General features: G+C 36.8%; 1 protein-coding gene across 7 annotated transcripts in view; it reads right to left on the bottom strand.

Annotated features, from left to right (window-relative positions):
* The window catches only part of LOC150094689 (cell adhesion molecule Dscam1-like), a 772,561-nt gene that overhangs the window by 271,840 nt on the left and 483,803 nt on the right, over positions 1-16,918 (bottom strand). For all 7 annotated transcript variants that reach the window (XM_090411389.1, XM_090411386.1, XM_090411388.1 and 4 more), the window contains one exon: positions 3,850-3,998. In XM_090411389.1, the coding sequence (XP_090267515.1) occupies positions 3,850-3,998 (149 nt within the window). The remainder of the gene's footprint in view (positions 1-3,849; positions 3,999-16,918) is intronic.

The following is a 16,918-nucleotide window of genomic DNA, read 5'->3' as shown; positions in this document are numbered from 1 at the left end:
TCAAATTCCAAAGGAGTGGAAGGAAGGGAGGATTATACCCCCTTCATAAGAGATGTGAGAGTACTCAAGCATCAAATTATAAGCCATTCTGTGTGTCAGGTGTTGTGGTTTAAGTGTTGAAAAGACTGGTAAGAATGAGGATCCAGAATTGGGTTGACAACAATGGTATTATCTTTGATAGAGAGCATGGATTTATTTAGTAATCTATTTACCTATTACCAAAGGTGCCAGCAGCATTAGATGTGGGAGATGAATACTCAGCAGTATACTTAAACTCTGCAAAAGTTTTTGATAGATTACTGCATGAAAAGTTGATAGTCAAATTAGAGCAATAGGGTTGGATATTAGACTAGTGCACTGGATTGGAGATTTGGTATTCGATAGGTCTCAACAAGTCGTGTGTGGAAGCAATATTCCACTAGTGACTAGTCTTGGCCCCTGAGGCATCTGTTTTAGGGCTATTGCTGTTTAACCTTTATGTTAATTATATTGGGGAAGATTTGGATGGGGATATATATATATATATATATATAGCTCTTTGCCAATAATGCCAAGTTGATATGAATTATGAGGATTAGAGCAGATGTTGTGGCCTTAGAGGAAGACTCGAATAGACTGAGTGCATAGGCATGGTGATGCCAGTTCAATATTGTGAAATGTAATGTTTTAAATTTTGGGAAGCAAAGATGGATGTATCATTTATTCTTGGTGGGGATATATTGTTGGAAATAAGAGATCTTGATGTTATGGTGGATAAGGATCTAAAATTTAGAGAACATACTGCCAAAATTGTGAGGACAAGACAATGAATTCTGGGAATAATGTGGATGACACTGACTTGTAGAAGTAAGAAGATTCTGGTTCCATTGTATAAGGCTCTGATTAGGTCACATATAGACTACTGTGCAAAGATTTCATCATCTGATTTTCAAAAGGATGAAGAGAAGTTGGAGAGGGTCCAGAAACGATTGACCAAAATATATAGTTCTGATCTCTGGAATGTTGAATATGAAGAAGAGTTAAGAAGATGCAATTTGCAGAGTCTAGTGGATAGGAGGAAGAAGTGTGATATGATAGAGATGTACAAGTTAGTAAGATCGTCTCTAATGATCTTATGACCTAACGAAAGCATGTACAAAAAGTGCTTTTGTTAACCTACAACTTGAATTATTAGAAAATGTGGTTTTATACTTTATTCAAATTATAGGACATATTTCAGGGAAATTTTACTTTTCCTAAAATTAGGAAAGATTACAAAAAACGAGCATTAAAACAAGGGTTGGGGGGGGGGGTCAAACACTATGAATACTTTCATAAAGTTGCAATTTCCATGACCAGAATACAACTTAGAGAATTATATAAATAGATACATACTGAACCAAAATTTGAAATTAAGGAACACTGCAAAAGCAGCAGAGATATACAAAGGATTATACAATGCTAACACTAATGAAGAAGGAAAAATATTAGTGATCCTGTTTGTATAACACCTTGATCAGAACTCAATGCTATTTCTATGCAGAAATTTTATTTTATTTGATTTCTGGATTTTAACAGTAGAAGGAGAATGTCAGCAACTAGAAAACAATTATGCACATGGATAACCAGAATAACATCGGCATTAAGGACTATTATTATTTACAGTGGAGATTCTGTATAGAAAAGAAGGAGGTAACGAAAACAAAGGCTTATACCTCGTATTTATATAAAGGTAATTACAATTGAATTAGGATTTCACTGTACAGATCTAGTATTTTGTATTCATATTAAAAGAAAGGAATAGATACAACATTGGTGAATGAATTTTAACAGAGAAAACACAGTTAACTAAGCAAAAATATCGTATAGTATGTAGTAATGTAGCACAGGTAGTAGATTGTGTGTTATTGAATGGTCTATTGAAATGACTCCTAGGACTCCATGGATATGTCACATAATAATAATAATAATAATTATACAACCTTTGTAGCACAACTTGAAGAAATGGACAACAGGCTATGTCCCCCCCACCCCTTGACTGGAGAAGACCTGTGTTTGATTCTTGTCATGATGTAAGGACTCTTTATATGGGCTTTTTCAAATGAAGGTGAGCTAGCCAGTCTCATCATTTCACTGGCCTGGTTGGCTAAGTGGTTAGCATATCAGCTCTCCAACCAGGATGCTCTGGGTTCAAGTCCTGCCAAGGGCATGGATGCTTGATTGTCTTTATGTGGTAGACAAATTTTACCACCACCCAGTATGAGACCAATCCCTGTTAACTGATGGCGTGAAATAAAAAAAGTTCCAAATTGGTCCATAGAGTAGGGTTCCTGGATTATATAAAAAGTAAACAAAAATACAAAAAAATAGAAAAAAACCCTTAGCACACTCACAGTACTCATGTACAATAGGTTTATAACCATTCATGAAGGGAAGTTACATCAAAAATAAAAATAAGAAGTAGAAAGTTCTTTTCTATTGGAAAATCAGCTTTTCCTGCTTGAAAAACAGACAATTCAGTACTTGCCAGCCTGGTTGACTGAGCGGACATCAAGCATGTCCGCTCTCCAGCTAAAAGGCTGCAGATTCGAATTCTGCCGTGGCTGTTTGTGATCGTCTGTAAAAATACTAGTAGCAGTGGTGGTGGCGGACAACAGATGGCACTGATGCAGATGATGCAGTTTGCTAAAGTTGGTAGATTGAGTGGTGGAGATGGAGAGCTGTAGAGTAGATGCCCTCCCTCAATAAGTCTTTGGACTCCTTGGAGGTATCACGTAATAATAATAATAATAATAATAATATTAATACACCAATATATTGTATATAGAGTGGTGTGGTGTAGACCCTGGATAATGCAATGTAGTAGCATAGATGATGGGTTGTGTAGGGCAATATAGCGTAACATAGCCTCCCACAATGAGTCCTGAGATTCTATTATTATTATAAAGGGTATCTCCATGGAGTCAAAAGTTTCATTGTAAGAGACCCACACTAGCCATTATTAGTGCAATATCTATCATAGAACTCATTAAACTCGTTCACCATCAAGGCAATCACAACTAACTCTGACAATCCATTCCATTCATTCACCACTCTCCAAGCAAAAATTCTAGTGTGTGCACCTGTACAAACCACACTTTTACAGAACCTCCAGGAGTGACCCCTTGTTCTTTCCTTACTCATCAAGCATTCAAAATTTCTTTTGTGTCAATCTTATAGAATCATTTTAATAACTTATAGGTTTCTATCATGTACCCTTTCTTCTGACTGCCAACTAAACTCTGCAACTCAAACAGCCTCAATCTATCCTCACAGGGAGTATTTCACAGAGTACTGTCACCAGCTTGGTGGTCATCATCCGTGAAACCTCTCCACTACCTCCTGATACCCAAGAAGACCAAATCTGTACACAGTAGTCAAGAGGCAGCTAAATGAGCCATATAAAGAGGATACTGACCACAGTATCTTTTTTTTTTGTCAATGTGGTCTTCAACATTCAAGTAATTCTTTTGCTTTCTGTATAAATAAAAGTAAATCCTTTGAGCTATTTTTCCAAAAGTTGGCAACCATTTCTTTTATCCAATTCTGCTGTCACTTTATTATAAAATGTCACTTTATTATATCATGAAATTACTAAATTATTTCATGTTACATAATAATAAAAATTTAAGTGAAATACAATAACAGTGAGAATATAATAAAAGTTTTTGATTTTTATAGTATAGTAGTGCAGCATTATAGAGTTTAATAATGTGTATATATTATCTGATATATAAATCAGATATCAATTTTCAACATCTGAAATGTGACATTTCTAATGCATTTAAAATGGACAGAATGTTCAGTAAGAATGTATGAATACAGCCATACCTTGCACAATGAGCTGAACATTGGTATCATCCTGACCATAGGCATTTGTGGTAAGGCATGTAAAAAGAGCAGAGTCTCTACGATCCACCGCAAGGAGAGTTACTCTAGATTTTACACTTTCTTTTCGTTCTTCCTCAAGTAACTCATACCTTTCAAAAATACATAATGTTTAGACATGTCAAAAAAGCATATATAGTTATTAATATATATAATTTTTAAAAATATGTTAATTATAAACTCTTTTACTTATATCGAAAAACACTCAAAATTTTAATAGTGAGCACTTCAAGTGAGCACTTCAAAATTGAAGTGCTCACTTGAAGTCATGCACAGCATAACTTCAAGTGAGCACTTCAAACTAGTAGCTTGAAGTGCTCACTTGAAGTTATGCTGTGCATGCATCTATACTACAACAAAATATGCCATGGCTCTAAATTACTGCTTAACAGGAAGCATATTTCTCTGTTGAGAGATTGCTAAGAAGCAGCATGCTGCCTAATGTTATATTCACATCACTGTTCAGTAATAAAAATTCATTTTGGAAAATGTACACCAGGTCTCAATTATTTTAGAATTATGTTTATATATATATATATATATATATATATATATTCATTTTAATATAAACTGACTAAAAATCCGAGGATTATAACAAATTGAGATTTATTTGAAAACGCAACATGTTTCGTCGGGATTGACTTCATCAGGCGTTAAGAACATAGAAAACTATTAAAAGACTGAAAAAAACATCGAGACACTCTAAAGCTATACAATTATAAAGCTATAATATTCGACTAATATAATATTTCAGCTCTACTATCAGATACTGGAGATCGCATGTGTGGAACCACGCGATCTCCAGTATCTGATAGTAGAGCTGAAAGAGTCAGGCAAATTATAGCTGAGATTATTGTTCATATGAAGAGGGTCCAAGGTGATTTCTTTTGATTCAACAATGCGGCATTCTACCTCATCGTGGCAAATGTATACGTTTGAAGTTGTTGTCCAATTTACTTCGTGTTGGCGACTTTCATTGTTCATGTTTATTGAAAATAGAACATGGCCTGATAGGGCAGTAGCTCTGGTTCTCTTGTAAGCAATGTCTCTCTGGTGTTCCTCGAGACATAGGAGGATAGATTTCTCCGTTTGGCCATAGTAAGGTTTTCTGCACTCACATGTGACTTTGTATACACCTGGGAATTGTAGAACGTTGTGAGATTGTTTGTAGTTGATGAAACTTGATCTTATTTTTGGAAGAGTCGAGAAGCATGTTTGTATGTTAAATTTCTTTAAGATTCTACTCTCAGTTTTTTGGATAGTGTGCTGATATATGGCAAGGCGATATAATCTTTGGAGTCATCCTGTGTCTCTACGTTGCTATGTTGATGGTGGGATAACTGTTTGTTGATACTTTTTAAAGAGTAGCCATTGCTTTTAAAGGTCCATTTAAGATGTTGTAGTTCTTTTTTTAGTTCTTCTTCATCTGACAGTACAGATCTTGCACGATTCGCAAGAGTTGATATAATACCCAACTTTTGCGCTGGATGATGATGTGAGGATGCATGCAAATATCTGTCCGTGTGTGTGTGTGTTGGCTTTCTAGATTCAGGTGTCTTGGTGAGTTTAACATCTAGGAAACAGAGGGAACTATTTTCTTCAATCTCCATGGTCAATTTGATAACCTGATGTTGAGAAACCTGTGAAGATTCTCAATACTATGCTCCCATATGAGGAATATATCGTCCACATATCTAAGCCCAATTCTTGGTTTTAAACTAAAAGAGGAGATTGCCTTTTGTTCAAAATCCTTGAAAAAAATGTTGGCTAATATAGGAGAGAGGGGGCTTCTCATAGCTAACCCTTTGACCTGTTTATAAAGTTTACCTTCGAATTCAAAATTGCCAGAGTTTACACAGTGAGATAGTAGAGAGAACATTTTATTTGAAATCTTGTTCTTTAAAATATGGATAACTTCTTGTGTTGAAATGTTAGTAAATAGTGCTACCATGTCATAGCTCACCATGATGTCAGAAGATTTGAGTTTTAAGTCCCTGATTTTAGAGACAAAATCTGTTGAGTTTTTAATATAAGATGAAGATTTTCCCGCATAAGCTTTTAATGATGACACCAGATATTTAGATAACCTGTATGTGGGTGAGTCAATGCTGTCTACTATAGGTCTTAGTGGATAGTTTTCTTTATGTACCTTAGGGAGACCATATAGCCTTGGAATGAGTGGGTGTAAAGAACTGATGGAAAGCCATGTATTTTGTGGAATTTCTGTGGTCTTTTGTAAAAGATTATTCGTTCTATTGTGTATTTCTCTTGTTGGATCCCTCTCAATTTCCGAATAACTATCTGACTCTAACAATGTTAAGATTTTTTCTCGGTAGTCTTTTTTTATCTAGAACTACAGTTGCATTCCCCTTATCAGCTTTTAAGATGATGATGTCCTTGTTAATTCTTAGATTTTTAATTGCAAGTCTCTCACCAGGGGATATATTATCAGAAGGAGGTTTTGCATTGTTGATTGCAAGAATTGCTTCTATGTGAAGTAAACTCGCGTCTACGGTAGGAAGTTACGACGCTGCTTTCTCCATCTTAGTTAAAAGTAGTTCTTTAGGAATGCATTTTGGTGCCAATACAAAATTTAGACCTTTTTCAAGAATTTTCTCTCCATCGGGATTTGTTATATATATATATATATATATATATATATATATAATAAATCATCAAATATCTGTTATTCTACAAAGAGAGTAGGCAGGGCTGTTTAGCCCATGCTAACATTCTATAGATTGTAGAAAGGATTCATAATGGGAAAGACAACCTCCACCCTTAAATGAATGGATCAAAAACAGGGAAAATGGCAGGGAATGGCATTATTCCATCACAATTGCTAAAAGCCATTGTTAGTGCACTTCACAAAATTTGCCAGCAAGTGTGAAACATAGAATCTCACCAAAAGATTGGTACACAGTTATTCTTATTCTCATTCAAAAAGGAAACAGCAAAAAAGTGCAATAATTTTAGAACAATCACCCTTATTAGCCATCCAAGCAAAATATTCTTAGACATTTTATCATCACAAATTGAAGCTAAAATGGAACCCAATTTCTCAGACTTTCAGGCTGGATTTAGAAAGAATAGGAGCACTACAGACCATATATTTACACTCAATATCACTGGAGAAAAAAGTGCCACCTGGGGCAGATCCCCCCCCCCCCAGCTACGCCACTGGCTTAAGGAATGCGCACCACAGTTGGTTATGTCCTTGACCTGGTTATTTAATGAAAGTCTTGCAGTGGGTAGGGTTCCTAAGGAGTGGAAAGAGGGCAAAATAGTGCCACTCCACAAGCATGAGTCTAAGACAGAAGTCTCCAACTATAGGCCAGTCTGCATAACTGTGGTTGTGGTCAAGGTGTCGGAGAGATTGGTAAGGAATAAAATACAGGACGGGATTGATGGACACAACTTTCTTTATGATAATCAGCATGGATTTGATAAAGGGTAGGTCCTGTTTTAGTAATTTACTTGCATTTTATGATAAGGTGACGAGTGTGTCAGATAAGGAAGAATCATATACAGTGATATTCTTAGACTTTGCAAAAGCGTTTGATAGATTACCACTTGGTGTACAAGATACAGAGCATGGGAATAGACAGTATATTGGTTAGGTGGAGCAGAGATTGGTTCTACAAACAATACCAGCAAGTTGTATATGATGGAGCAGTGTCTAAAAAAAAAGTAGGGTAACCAGTGGCATGGCATGTCCCAGGGTGCTGTTCTTGGGCTCCTGCTGTTTAACTTGTTTATAAATGATATATCATGTGGACTGACTGGGGATCTTCGGTTATTTACTGATGATGCAAAGTTGGGAAGAATTATAAGTAGAACTGCTAATGCTGAATCCCTTCAGGAAGATTTGAATAAACTTTTTACTTGGAGTAGTGTTAATATCAATAAGTGCAAGGTGTTGCATTTTGGAGTGCAGAAATATAAGACTGTATATTATATTGATGGTGTCGTACTGCAGGAAGTATAAAAGATTTGGGAGTTATGGTTGACAGTAGACTGAAGTTTAGAGGGCATATTGCTAGGGGTTGCAAAGGTTGTACATCATTGTGCTACTATGATAAGAAGTAGTCTAACATGCAAGGATAAGGAAGTGGTTGTGCCATTGTATAAGGCACTGGTCAGACCACACTTGGACTATTGTGCTCAGATCTAGTCACCTGGTTTTCAATGTGATGTGGAGACACTGGAGAGGGTCATCCAGAAGCGAGTAACTAAGACAATAATATCATGACTTTGGAATGCTGGTTATGGAGAGATGTGGATTGTAGAGTTCGGTGGATAGAGGAAGAGAGGTGATTATAAAAAGAGTAGACGGTGAGAGGGAAAGAACCAGAGGTCATTCCTGGAAGTTATGTAAAAGTGTGGTGAAGAAGGGTGTGAGGAGCAGATTTTTTACATAGAGAATTGTTAGTGAATGGAATGCATTACCAGAATGTGTTGTTAATGCAAGGAGTGTTAAGGACTTTAAGATTCTATATGATAAATGTTGTCAGTTGTACAATGATCATGGAGGGTGTGATAATAATAATAAAATATCTAAGTCGTTGAAGGAGTTACATATTTCATTATTCATTCACCACCTTCCGATCTCCAAGAAATGCAGGTGACTAAATCTGTGCACAGCAGTCAACATGTGGTTGAATCATAGCCTTATAAAGAGGGATAATAACCTTTCTGTCTTTACCTGTCAATGTGCCCCACAGCATCCAAATAATCTTCTGAGCTATTTCTATTTTGCCCACTCTTGCAATATGTCCTCTGAATTTTAAATCTCTATCCACCATCATCCCCAGATCCCTTGTCTCATCAATTTCCTGTAAACCGGTAACATCAATATGATACAAAGTGTGTAATCTCTTCATCCCAAAGTGCATTACCTTATATTTTACAAGTGAATTGACAACCGTTGTGTTTTGCTCACTCTGCCAATTTATTTAAATCATCCTGTAAGATATCTACATCACCTTTATCAACTATTGCCCTCTCTAGTTTTGTATCATTGCCAAACAACTGAATATTCCTCTATTTTCTGCTATATCATTGATGTACAGATTCAAGAGTAGTGATCCTAGCACAGAGCCCTGGGACACTCCACTAGCCACTCTCATTCACCCCGATTCCATTCCACCAGCCGCATACCGATTTCCATTTGCTCCAACTCATGTAATAGTTTTCCATGTGGTACTCTGTTTAAAAAGCCTTTGCAAAGTCCACCAGTATTGTGGTGTAGACATTTCCTTTACTTTCCAATTCTGCTGTCATCTTATTGTAAAATGTGAATAAATTACTGAGGCAGGAGTTACCTTTTACAAAGCCATGCTGCCCCCTATAAAGTACCATATTCCTATCCAGGGGCGAATTCTCCATGCTTGCTATACTTGCTGTGCAAGCTCATTAACGGAGAAAGAAGTAATATTTCTCCGTTAATGAGCTTGCACTTGCATGCATTTATAAGCCTTCCATTTAGGCTTTTATTTTTGTAGACAGAAGACATCTTAACACGTTCGCTGCCAACTACGAGTATACTCGTAGTTCGTATATGAGCTTCACAAGCCAACTACGAGTATACTCGTATGTCGATTTACCGATCTCCTATGCCAAACACGAGTTAGCATAATTACCTTAATTTCGACCCTTGGATTCTGAATAAAGTGGAGAGCACATCTGGGAGCTTGATAGAAGGGAAATAATTTCAACTAAAATATAGTATATTATGTATGTGCCTCAGAAGCCAAATACGAATATACTCGTATGTCGATTACCAACCTCCTATGCCAAGAGCGAGCTTATCTGTAGTATAACACGTAATTTGTAAATCAATTTAAAACTGATAAAAATGAATAAAAATAATAAAATGAAATCAATAAAGTAAAAATCAATTTATTCAAATTACGAATGATACACTTTAAAACAATTTTCCATGCACAATGGTGGTTTTTCCTGGCAAACAGGACAATAATAACACGTTTCGCGTCGTTGTTTGTTTCGTGTACATACTCGGCATGGCTTTGTTGCCGAATATTTTTTCTGTAGGTGGTAAAATTTCCAAATAATGAAGATCCCGAATCCTGCTGATAATCTGTGATGCTGTAAGCTTATCCATTCCAACAAAAACTGAGATAAACTGATCTCTAAATTTTAACACAGTCATTGCGTTTCCAGTAATTATATTATAAAATTTATGCACATTTTGAATGTATATATCAAGAATGCGTATTGCCAATTTCTTTGGCCATCTAATTGTCTTTCGTAAGGGGGAATAGTAAGAAAGCATTTGATCAGAAAGATCGATGCCTGGCATACCCAAATTATAGTCCCTAACGATATTTGGTTTTAATTGAATTTTACCATTCCGATTTTTTGCTTCAACCATTTCAAATTTGTGCTTATTTGAAATGGAAAGAACTTCCCTCTTATCTTTCCATTTGCAATGATGAATTCATTAAATTCATCATCGTTCATATTAGCGTAAACTTCTAATTCTTTATCAGTAAGTTTTCTTTTACTGGTCATGGCGAAACTCAAGATTTTTAGAGACCAGACACAATAAACACATTCGTCAGCACATATAATATATGGGTGGGGTGATACAAGATTACTCGTAGTTGGCGTATGAAACAAAATTCTGTCTGATAAGCCGGCTATGAGATAACTCATAGCAACCTTGACGATGCGAAAGCGCTTGGCGTGCGGGAACGAACTATGGCCGAGGAGCGTGGCAGTGAACATGTTAAGCTTGAGTGGCAATAATTGAGCTTTGCGTTGTGTATCGAAGGCCGATGCTTGCTCGTCTAGTCAAAGCTAGGCTTGCTCAGTTGGCTTGCTCAGTTGTAGGAGCTTCCAGGTCCTTGCAGCAGCACTGTGATTTCATGCGTGCGCATAGCCATTTCACGTTGTCTCACTCTGTTTCATAAACACAGGCATACGCAGTCAAGCTCTAGCCAGCGAGCTTCAGCCAGTCTTGACAAGTGTGTGTGTGTTGCTTGAGAAAATTAAGTTACAACTAACTTTTTATGACGATGTTATTGACCAGTTCATAAAGAAGAACTGTAGGGTAGAATTTGTATTCAAGTAGCTAAATTGAAAAAGATAGAATATCATTTGTAAAATAAATGTTGTATTTGTATGATTAAATGTACATAAATTTCTAAATATATATTTTTAAATGGTCAGTAATTCATTATTCTGCTAATCAGACTTCAATCACACCTCTCACTCCCTGAATGATAACAAGAGCAAGCACAATTTCAAGACCAGCATTCGTCCCTGTTCCTATCCATCCATTCTGAATTTTACTTTTAACCAACTTTTTCAATACTTCAAACACCACTCCAAAGATTGTAATTGGTCTGCAATTTGTACTTCTGTCTTGGAGTGTCACTCTTATGTAATGGAACTATCTTATCCTCTTTCCACTCCCTTGGAACCTTTCCAGAGCTGAGACAGATTAAACAACTTTGTCAGAGGTAGAAAGTTTTTTACGTCTTGGGTATACCATATGTTAAAGATACCAAGCAATTTTTTAAACTTGGTTTTAATCCTTTTTCCCAAGTAAGCAAACAGACAAGTAAGTCAAGTTTATGCCTGAACATAGTTCAGGTCTGTGGCACTTCATGGTAAAGATGGAGTAAGCTCTGATCAGAGCTTACTCCACTTGACTTACTTCAGAAAAAGGATAAAAACCATATTTATAAAATTGCTTGGTATCTTTTACATATAGTATACTCAAGGTAAAAAATTTTCTACATCTTACTCTCATCCTGAGATTTTTATTTAATAATGTCAAAGCACCTTGTGGCAACTTGTTTAGATAAAATTTATAAGCTCTGCATTACTTCAACCTTGGCATTTTTGCGTCTGGCTCCCACTGATGAGACCTCATGAGTGGCTCTTCTTGGTGGTGGGGTGAGCCTACCATGGTGTAGAGTCAACTGGTTCTCAGTGGCAGGGTGAGCCTGTTACTGAAGGGAACAACACAGAGTTTGGAGTTTTGGAGTTTGACCTGTACTTGAACATGCAATAAAGGTTGAACTGGTCTGGCTCCCACTGACGAGACCTCAATAAAGGTCGAAACCAGTTGGAAGCTTGGGTGATGAATGGCAATGCTGTAGCCCATGAAGTTTTAATTGAGGTTCAGCTGTTGCTGCCACCCAGGGTCTGAGTGTGTGTGTGTGTGTGTGTGTGTGTGTGTGTGTGTGTGTGTGTGTGTGTGTGTGTGTGTGTGTGTGTGTGTGTGTGTGAGCGAGCAAGCGAGGGGTAATGAATGGCAATGCTGTAGCCTGCGAAGTTAACTGAGACACGGCTGTTGCTGTTACCACTCAGATAAGCAGCTCTGCTCAGTGGGGGGGGGGAGCCTGCCACGGTGTACAGCCAACCGGTTCTCAGAGTTCTTCTCAGTGGCAGGGTGAGCCTGTTATTGAGGGAAACAATGCTGAGTTTCTGAATTTTTGATCTGCAGTCGCTCATTATTGGGGGATCTCACGAGTTTTTGAAGGGGTTACCCCCACACTTAAACAGGGAAACCGGTCTGGGTAGTGGCCCCTTGCTTTTAATACATAGCATCATACATCTCCGCAACGGGGATGTGCTTTGCATTAGGGGGAAATACTAAGGAAAGTAATCAGAGCTCACTCCACCTTTACCACGAGTTGCCTCAGACCTGAACTATGTTCAGGTGCAAACTTGACTTACTTGTCTGTTTGCTTATTTGGGAAAAAGGATTAAAACCAAGTTTATAAAATTGCTTGGTATCTTAACAACTTTGTCAGAGGCACTGCCAATTCACTTGCACATTCTTGTAGCACATGCAGCAGACATACCATCCATGCCCACTACTGTGTTCATACTGATATTTTTCAATATAATGAGTACCTCCAGTTCATTTACCACAATGCTCACATCAGTCTCTGTCACCTCAGTAACTGCAAAGTCACTGCCTGATGATATCCTTTCAAAGTGATCACTTAACTATTTCTTCTGCTTCTGTCACTTTCCTACCATCGGAACTGAGTAAAGTTTTCTTTCCATAATCATTCTTTCTCTTACTTGCTACATAGTGAAAAAGAACAGTTTCGGATTTACCTTGGCCTGTTTAGCTAATTTTCTCTCGAACTCTGATTTAACATTACCATACTAGTAAATTACTATTTTGCCATGTGCCCTTTCCTCATTCTAATGATAATTGCTCAGTTTGCACTCATTTACTAATCTGCTGATGGATGTTGTCCACATTTTTTTCTGAACTCCCAGGTCTATAGCAGCAATGAACAATATATTTTGTCCAACTGGCCTCTATTTCTCACCAGGCAGACTCAAATGAACCATTTCCATCAGATCTACAATCTTCTGTAACGTTTATTTTTTGTTGTTGAAGTTCTTCAGCTATCATTAATAATAGCCTTCCTCCTGCCCTATTTTTTCTATCTTCTCTGAAAATATGAGTACAATATCCATTAATTCTATCCCTGTAACTACATCATTCTCTGACAGCCAGGTCTTAAGATAAGAGTAATTTTTGGCCAAGTTGAGCTGAACAATGCTAAACACTCCTCTCCTATATTGATGATACTTTAGGCATTCATGTATATGCATTTCAATATCCCCTTGGGCCCAGTTACCTTTACATAATGTCATTACCTGTCCATTCAGATTTGAAACCTGGGAAACTGCATTCAGCTCTTCATAATAATTTCTACATTCACACTTATCTATCCCAGGGGTGGCTACACACATGCTTGATTGCTCCCCCTTTAATATCTTTAATTTCCCTGGTTTTGCACTTCCACTCTCTCACTGAACAACACTTTCTCCAAGCACCTAGCTTCAAAATGATTTAAGTGCAGTTGATCAGGCATATACAGTTCCTTATGTCCATCAAATTCTACTCCACACATCTATAAACTGCACACCATTCTTTTGCATAATCTTCTCAATGACTCATTGGTAATCATGCCCTTCTTTTCAATTCTATCCTATCATACCGAGGCAGCAGCCTCACAATCTTCATTTTCTTACTCTTCGTTTTTGCTTCTTCTTACAACTCTTTCATACTTTCTCTCATTGCATATTTCTCATCTTTCAAATCATTTGTGCCTGCCAAAACAATTAAGTCATTTGCTTCTTTCTTCTGCAAACTTAAAGCTTCACACCTGGAAAACATCTTTTGTCACGTTCTCATTAAGTATATCTCTTATCGTTGAATCCCCATACAATACTATCTCTTTTCTCCCAGTTTCTCACACATTTATGATTTCCCCCACTCACTCTCTCTTTCATTTTCCATCCTTCTGTAACACATGCCAATTGTTTCTCCAGTCATTCAAGCTCACATTTTGTCTTGTGAAGGAGTACGCATAAGCATGCAATTTCTTTCCATTCTAACATCTTATCATTCATATTGTTACTTTCAACCACTTCCTTCAATCTCTCATTCATATTTTGTGCACTATCATTCACTGCTTCTGCTATATTCACCACAATACTTTGATAATCTTGCCTTATATCCATAATATCAGTCACTGCATTCTTTCTTTCCTGTCACAACTCATATTTTTTATACTCGTTTGTGAAACATTTCTGACAAATATTCTCTCCATTTTTCCTCTGATACCACATTTATTATGGACAATGAAGGGAAGAGAAAGAAGATCTCAGCAAGAATAATTTTGGTTATTATATCAGAGAAGGAGCCTCCGTAGCTCAGTCAGTATAGATGAAGCCCTTTAGTCAGAAAGACCTGGGTTCGATTCCCATCCATATGTAAGGAACCAGTCTCATACGGAGATGGCGGGTTTTTCTCCCAGTAACTTAGGTTTTTCATCCCCCTAAACAGGAAAACTGGTCCCATGAACACACACACAGCTAAAGTTATAAATATACTTACGGCAAGGAAGGCAATGGGAAACCACCAGCTCATAATCATCTCCCTGGTTTGTAGCATATGCTGCCCCACCAGCCACAAGGCTGAAGGGAAAATACATACTACACATATCAGAGAAGTGCTTTATTCAGGAGACTGAAAGCAATAATCAGGCCACTGAAAGAGGCATAGAAATCTGAGAGGTCATACTGATTGGAACCACTTTAATGTTATTGGATACAAGGCTCAGATGGCAGGAAGAAGAACAATTTGTGGAAAAAGAAACATGGACAAGATCATGGTCAGAGTTGCCAAGAGGAGAGTTTATATGGATGGAGTATTTGGAGAGAGAGAGAGAGAATATGGCAACAATGACAGTCTTCAAAAATTAAAAGATATCCCCCCCCCCCTAGCAAAGTGATTAGGAATGTAATTGTACTGTGCTTATCTTTGCTGATATCTTAGTTGTAACTTCAGCTGATAGTGCATTAACTTGTTGAATGTCATATTTTTATTCCTTTAATTCCTCTCTACTAGTGTTATAAATTTGAAGCAGCCATCATTATGCAATGTTATATTAAAAATTACAGAAATCATGTTTTTTGGTGTTGCTATCATGAAAAACCATATGATGTGAACTGACAACAGAATGTAGAATGCGTGTTCCATGAACACACATTAATACACAATACTTAAACAATAACATGACTAATAAAAACATTTTTACTATTGCAGAGAAATCTCCAAATTGTGATCTGAAATGCCTATCATCATCATTAGTGGCATGACTAGAAGGTTACAGTTAAGGGAAAGATTGAGCATGCTGGGAAGGCAGATAGGATTATTGGGAATTCAGATGGGTCAGTGCTCATAGCAAATTTGGAGTTGAAGTAGGAGTGTGGTTATCAGGGCTATATTCTTCTCATAAGTGTGCAGTGAATAAAAACAGAATAGATGACCATCAGGAATGTGAGCATCTTATTTGTGAATGAATTTAAAGAGAAGTAAGATTGGCAAATGTAGATCTTCATGAATCCTAAAATAAATGAAGATACTTAAACAATAACATGAATAATAAAAACATTTTTACTATTACTATTAATCAGATTTTCCTTTTCTACAGATTAACTTCTGTAAGAAAGGTTTATTTTATTATTAATATTTACAGGGACAGGGAGACATGGAATAGGAAGAGTAGAAGTTGAAAGTGGCAGTGAACATGTGTATGAAGATGGAGTATATGGTGATGTGGGTGGGGAAGTTGAGACTAAGCAGATATATGTGGTGAGTGGTGATATAGGTGATTGGGCAGTGAGGTGGGAAAATCACAACCAACACATGGCTTGGATAGGACTGACTATAGACCTAAAGTGAACTGCTGTGTTTGTTTACAAATGCCAGGAGTATCAGAAATAAGAGGGATGAAATGGTTTCAGTGTTTGAGTTTATTCACCCCAAAACTCAATGGAATAAGTGAAATATGGTTGGATGAAGATGATATCGTAATGGGAATAGAAATGGAAGGATACAGTATTTTTTACTCCCACAATGAAAGGCTTTTGTCTTTTGTAAACCTATAATGAATTTATGCTGTGGGTGAGCTATGGATTCTTTTTCAATTGTTATTGATTTTGTGTGTGCGTGTGTATTACAAAACTTCGTTGCCCACATTGTTGAGTATGTTGTGCTTAACAATGCAACAGATAATTAGAAATATTTTTCAATATATCATCAGATTCTTGTATGGCTGCTATAGTTGCTGCACTACTCTATTACTGTTTTCTTTGCTAATTTTCATTTTGCATGAGAAGAAATCCTACATAATTAGGATGAAATGTGTTTATTTTTTATTTATTTATTTTATTAAAGTAATTATTAATATCTTGTTTTGATTTACTGCCTTATAAATTCATACACACGCACACATATATATATATGAAGTGTGACAATTTAATTCCTGGAACAGCTGCATATGTCACCCGTGTGGTGATTTTAATTGGAGTCACATGAATAATCATCTTTGTACATGTTTTAACTAATGCACGCATAAACCTCAAGCCAATAGAGCCATTTGCTAATTGGCTATTGTAAAAACAATAGAGATCTGCATAAACTGTGGTGCAAATCTGTGTG

The sequence above is a fragment of the Typopeltis vanoorti genome, chromosome 21, assembly GCF_054136105.1.
Source record: "Typopeltis vanoorti isolate ZY-2024b chromosome 21, IOZ_Tvanoo_1.0, whole genome shotgun sequence".
Classification (NCBI taxonomy): domain Eukaryota; kingdom Metazoa; phylum Arthropoda; class Arachnida; order Uropygi; family Thelyphonidae; genus Typopeltis; species Typopeltis vanoorti.
Note: the sequence above shows the minus strand (reverse complement) of the source record. Positions and strands in the feature narration are given on the sequence as shown.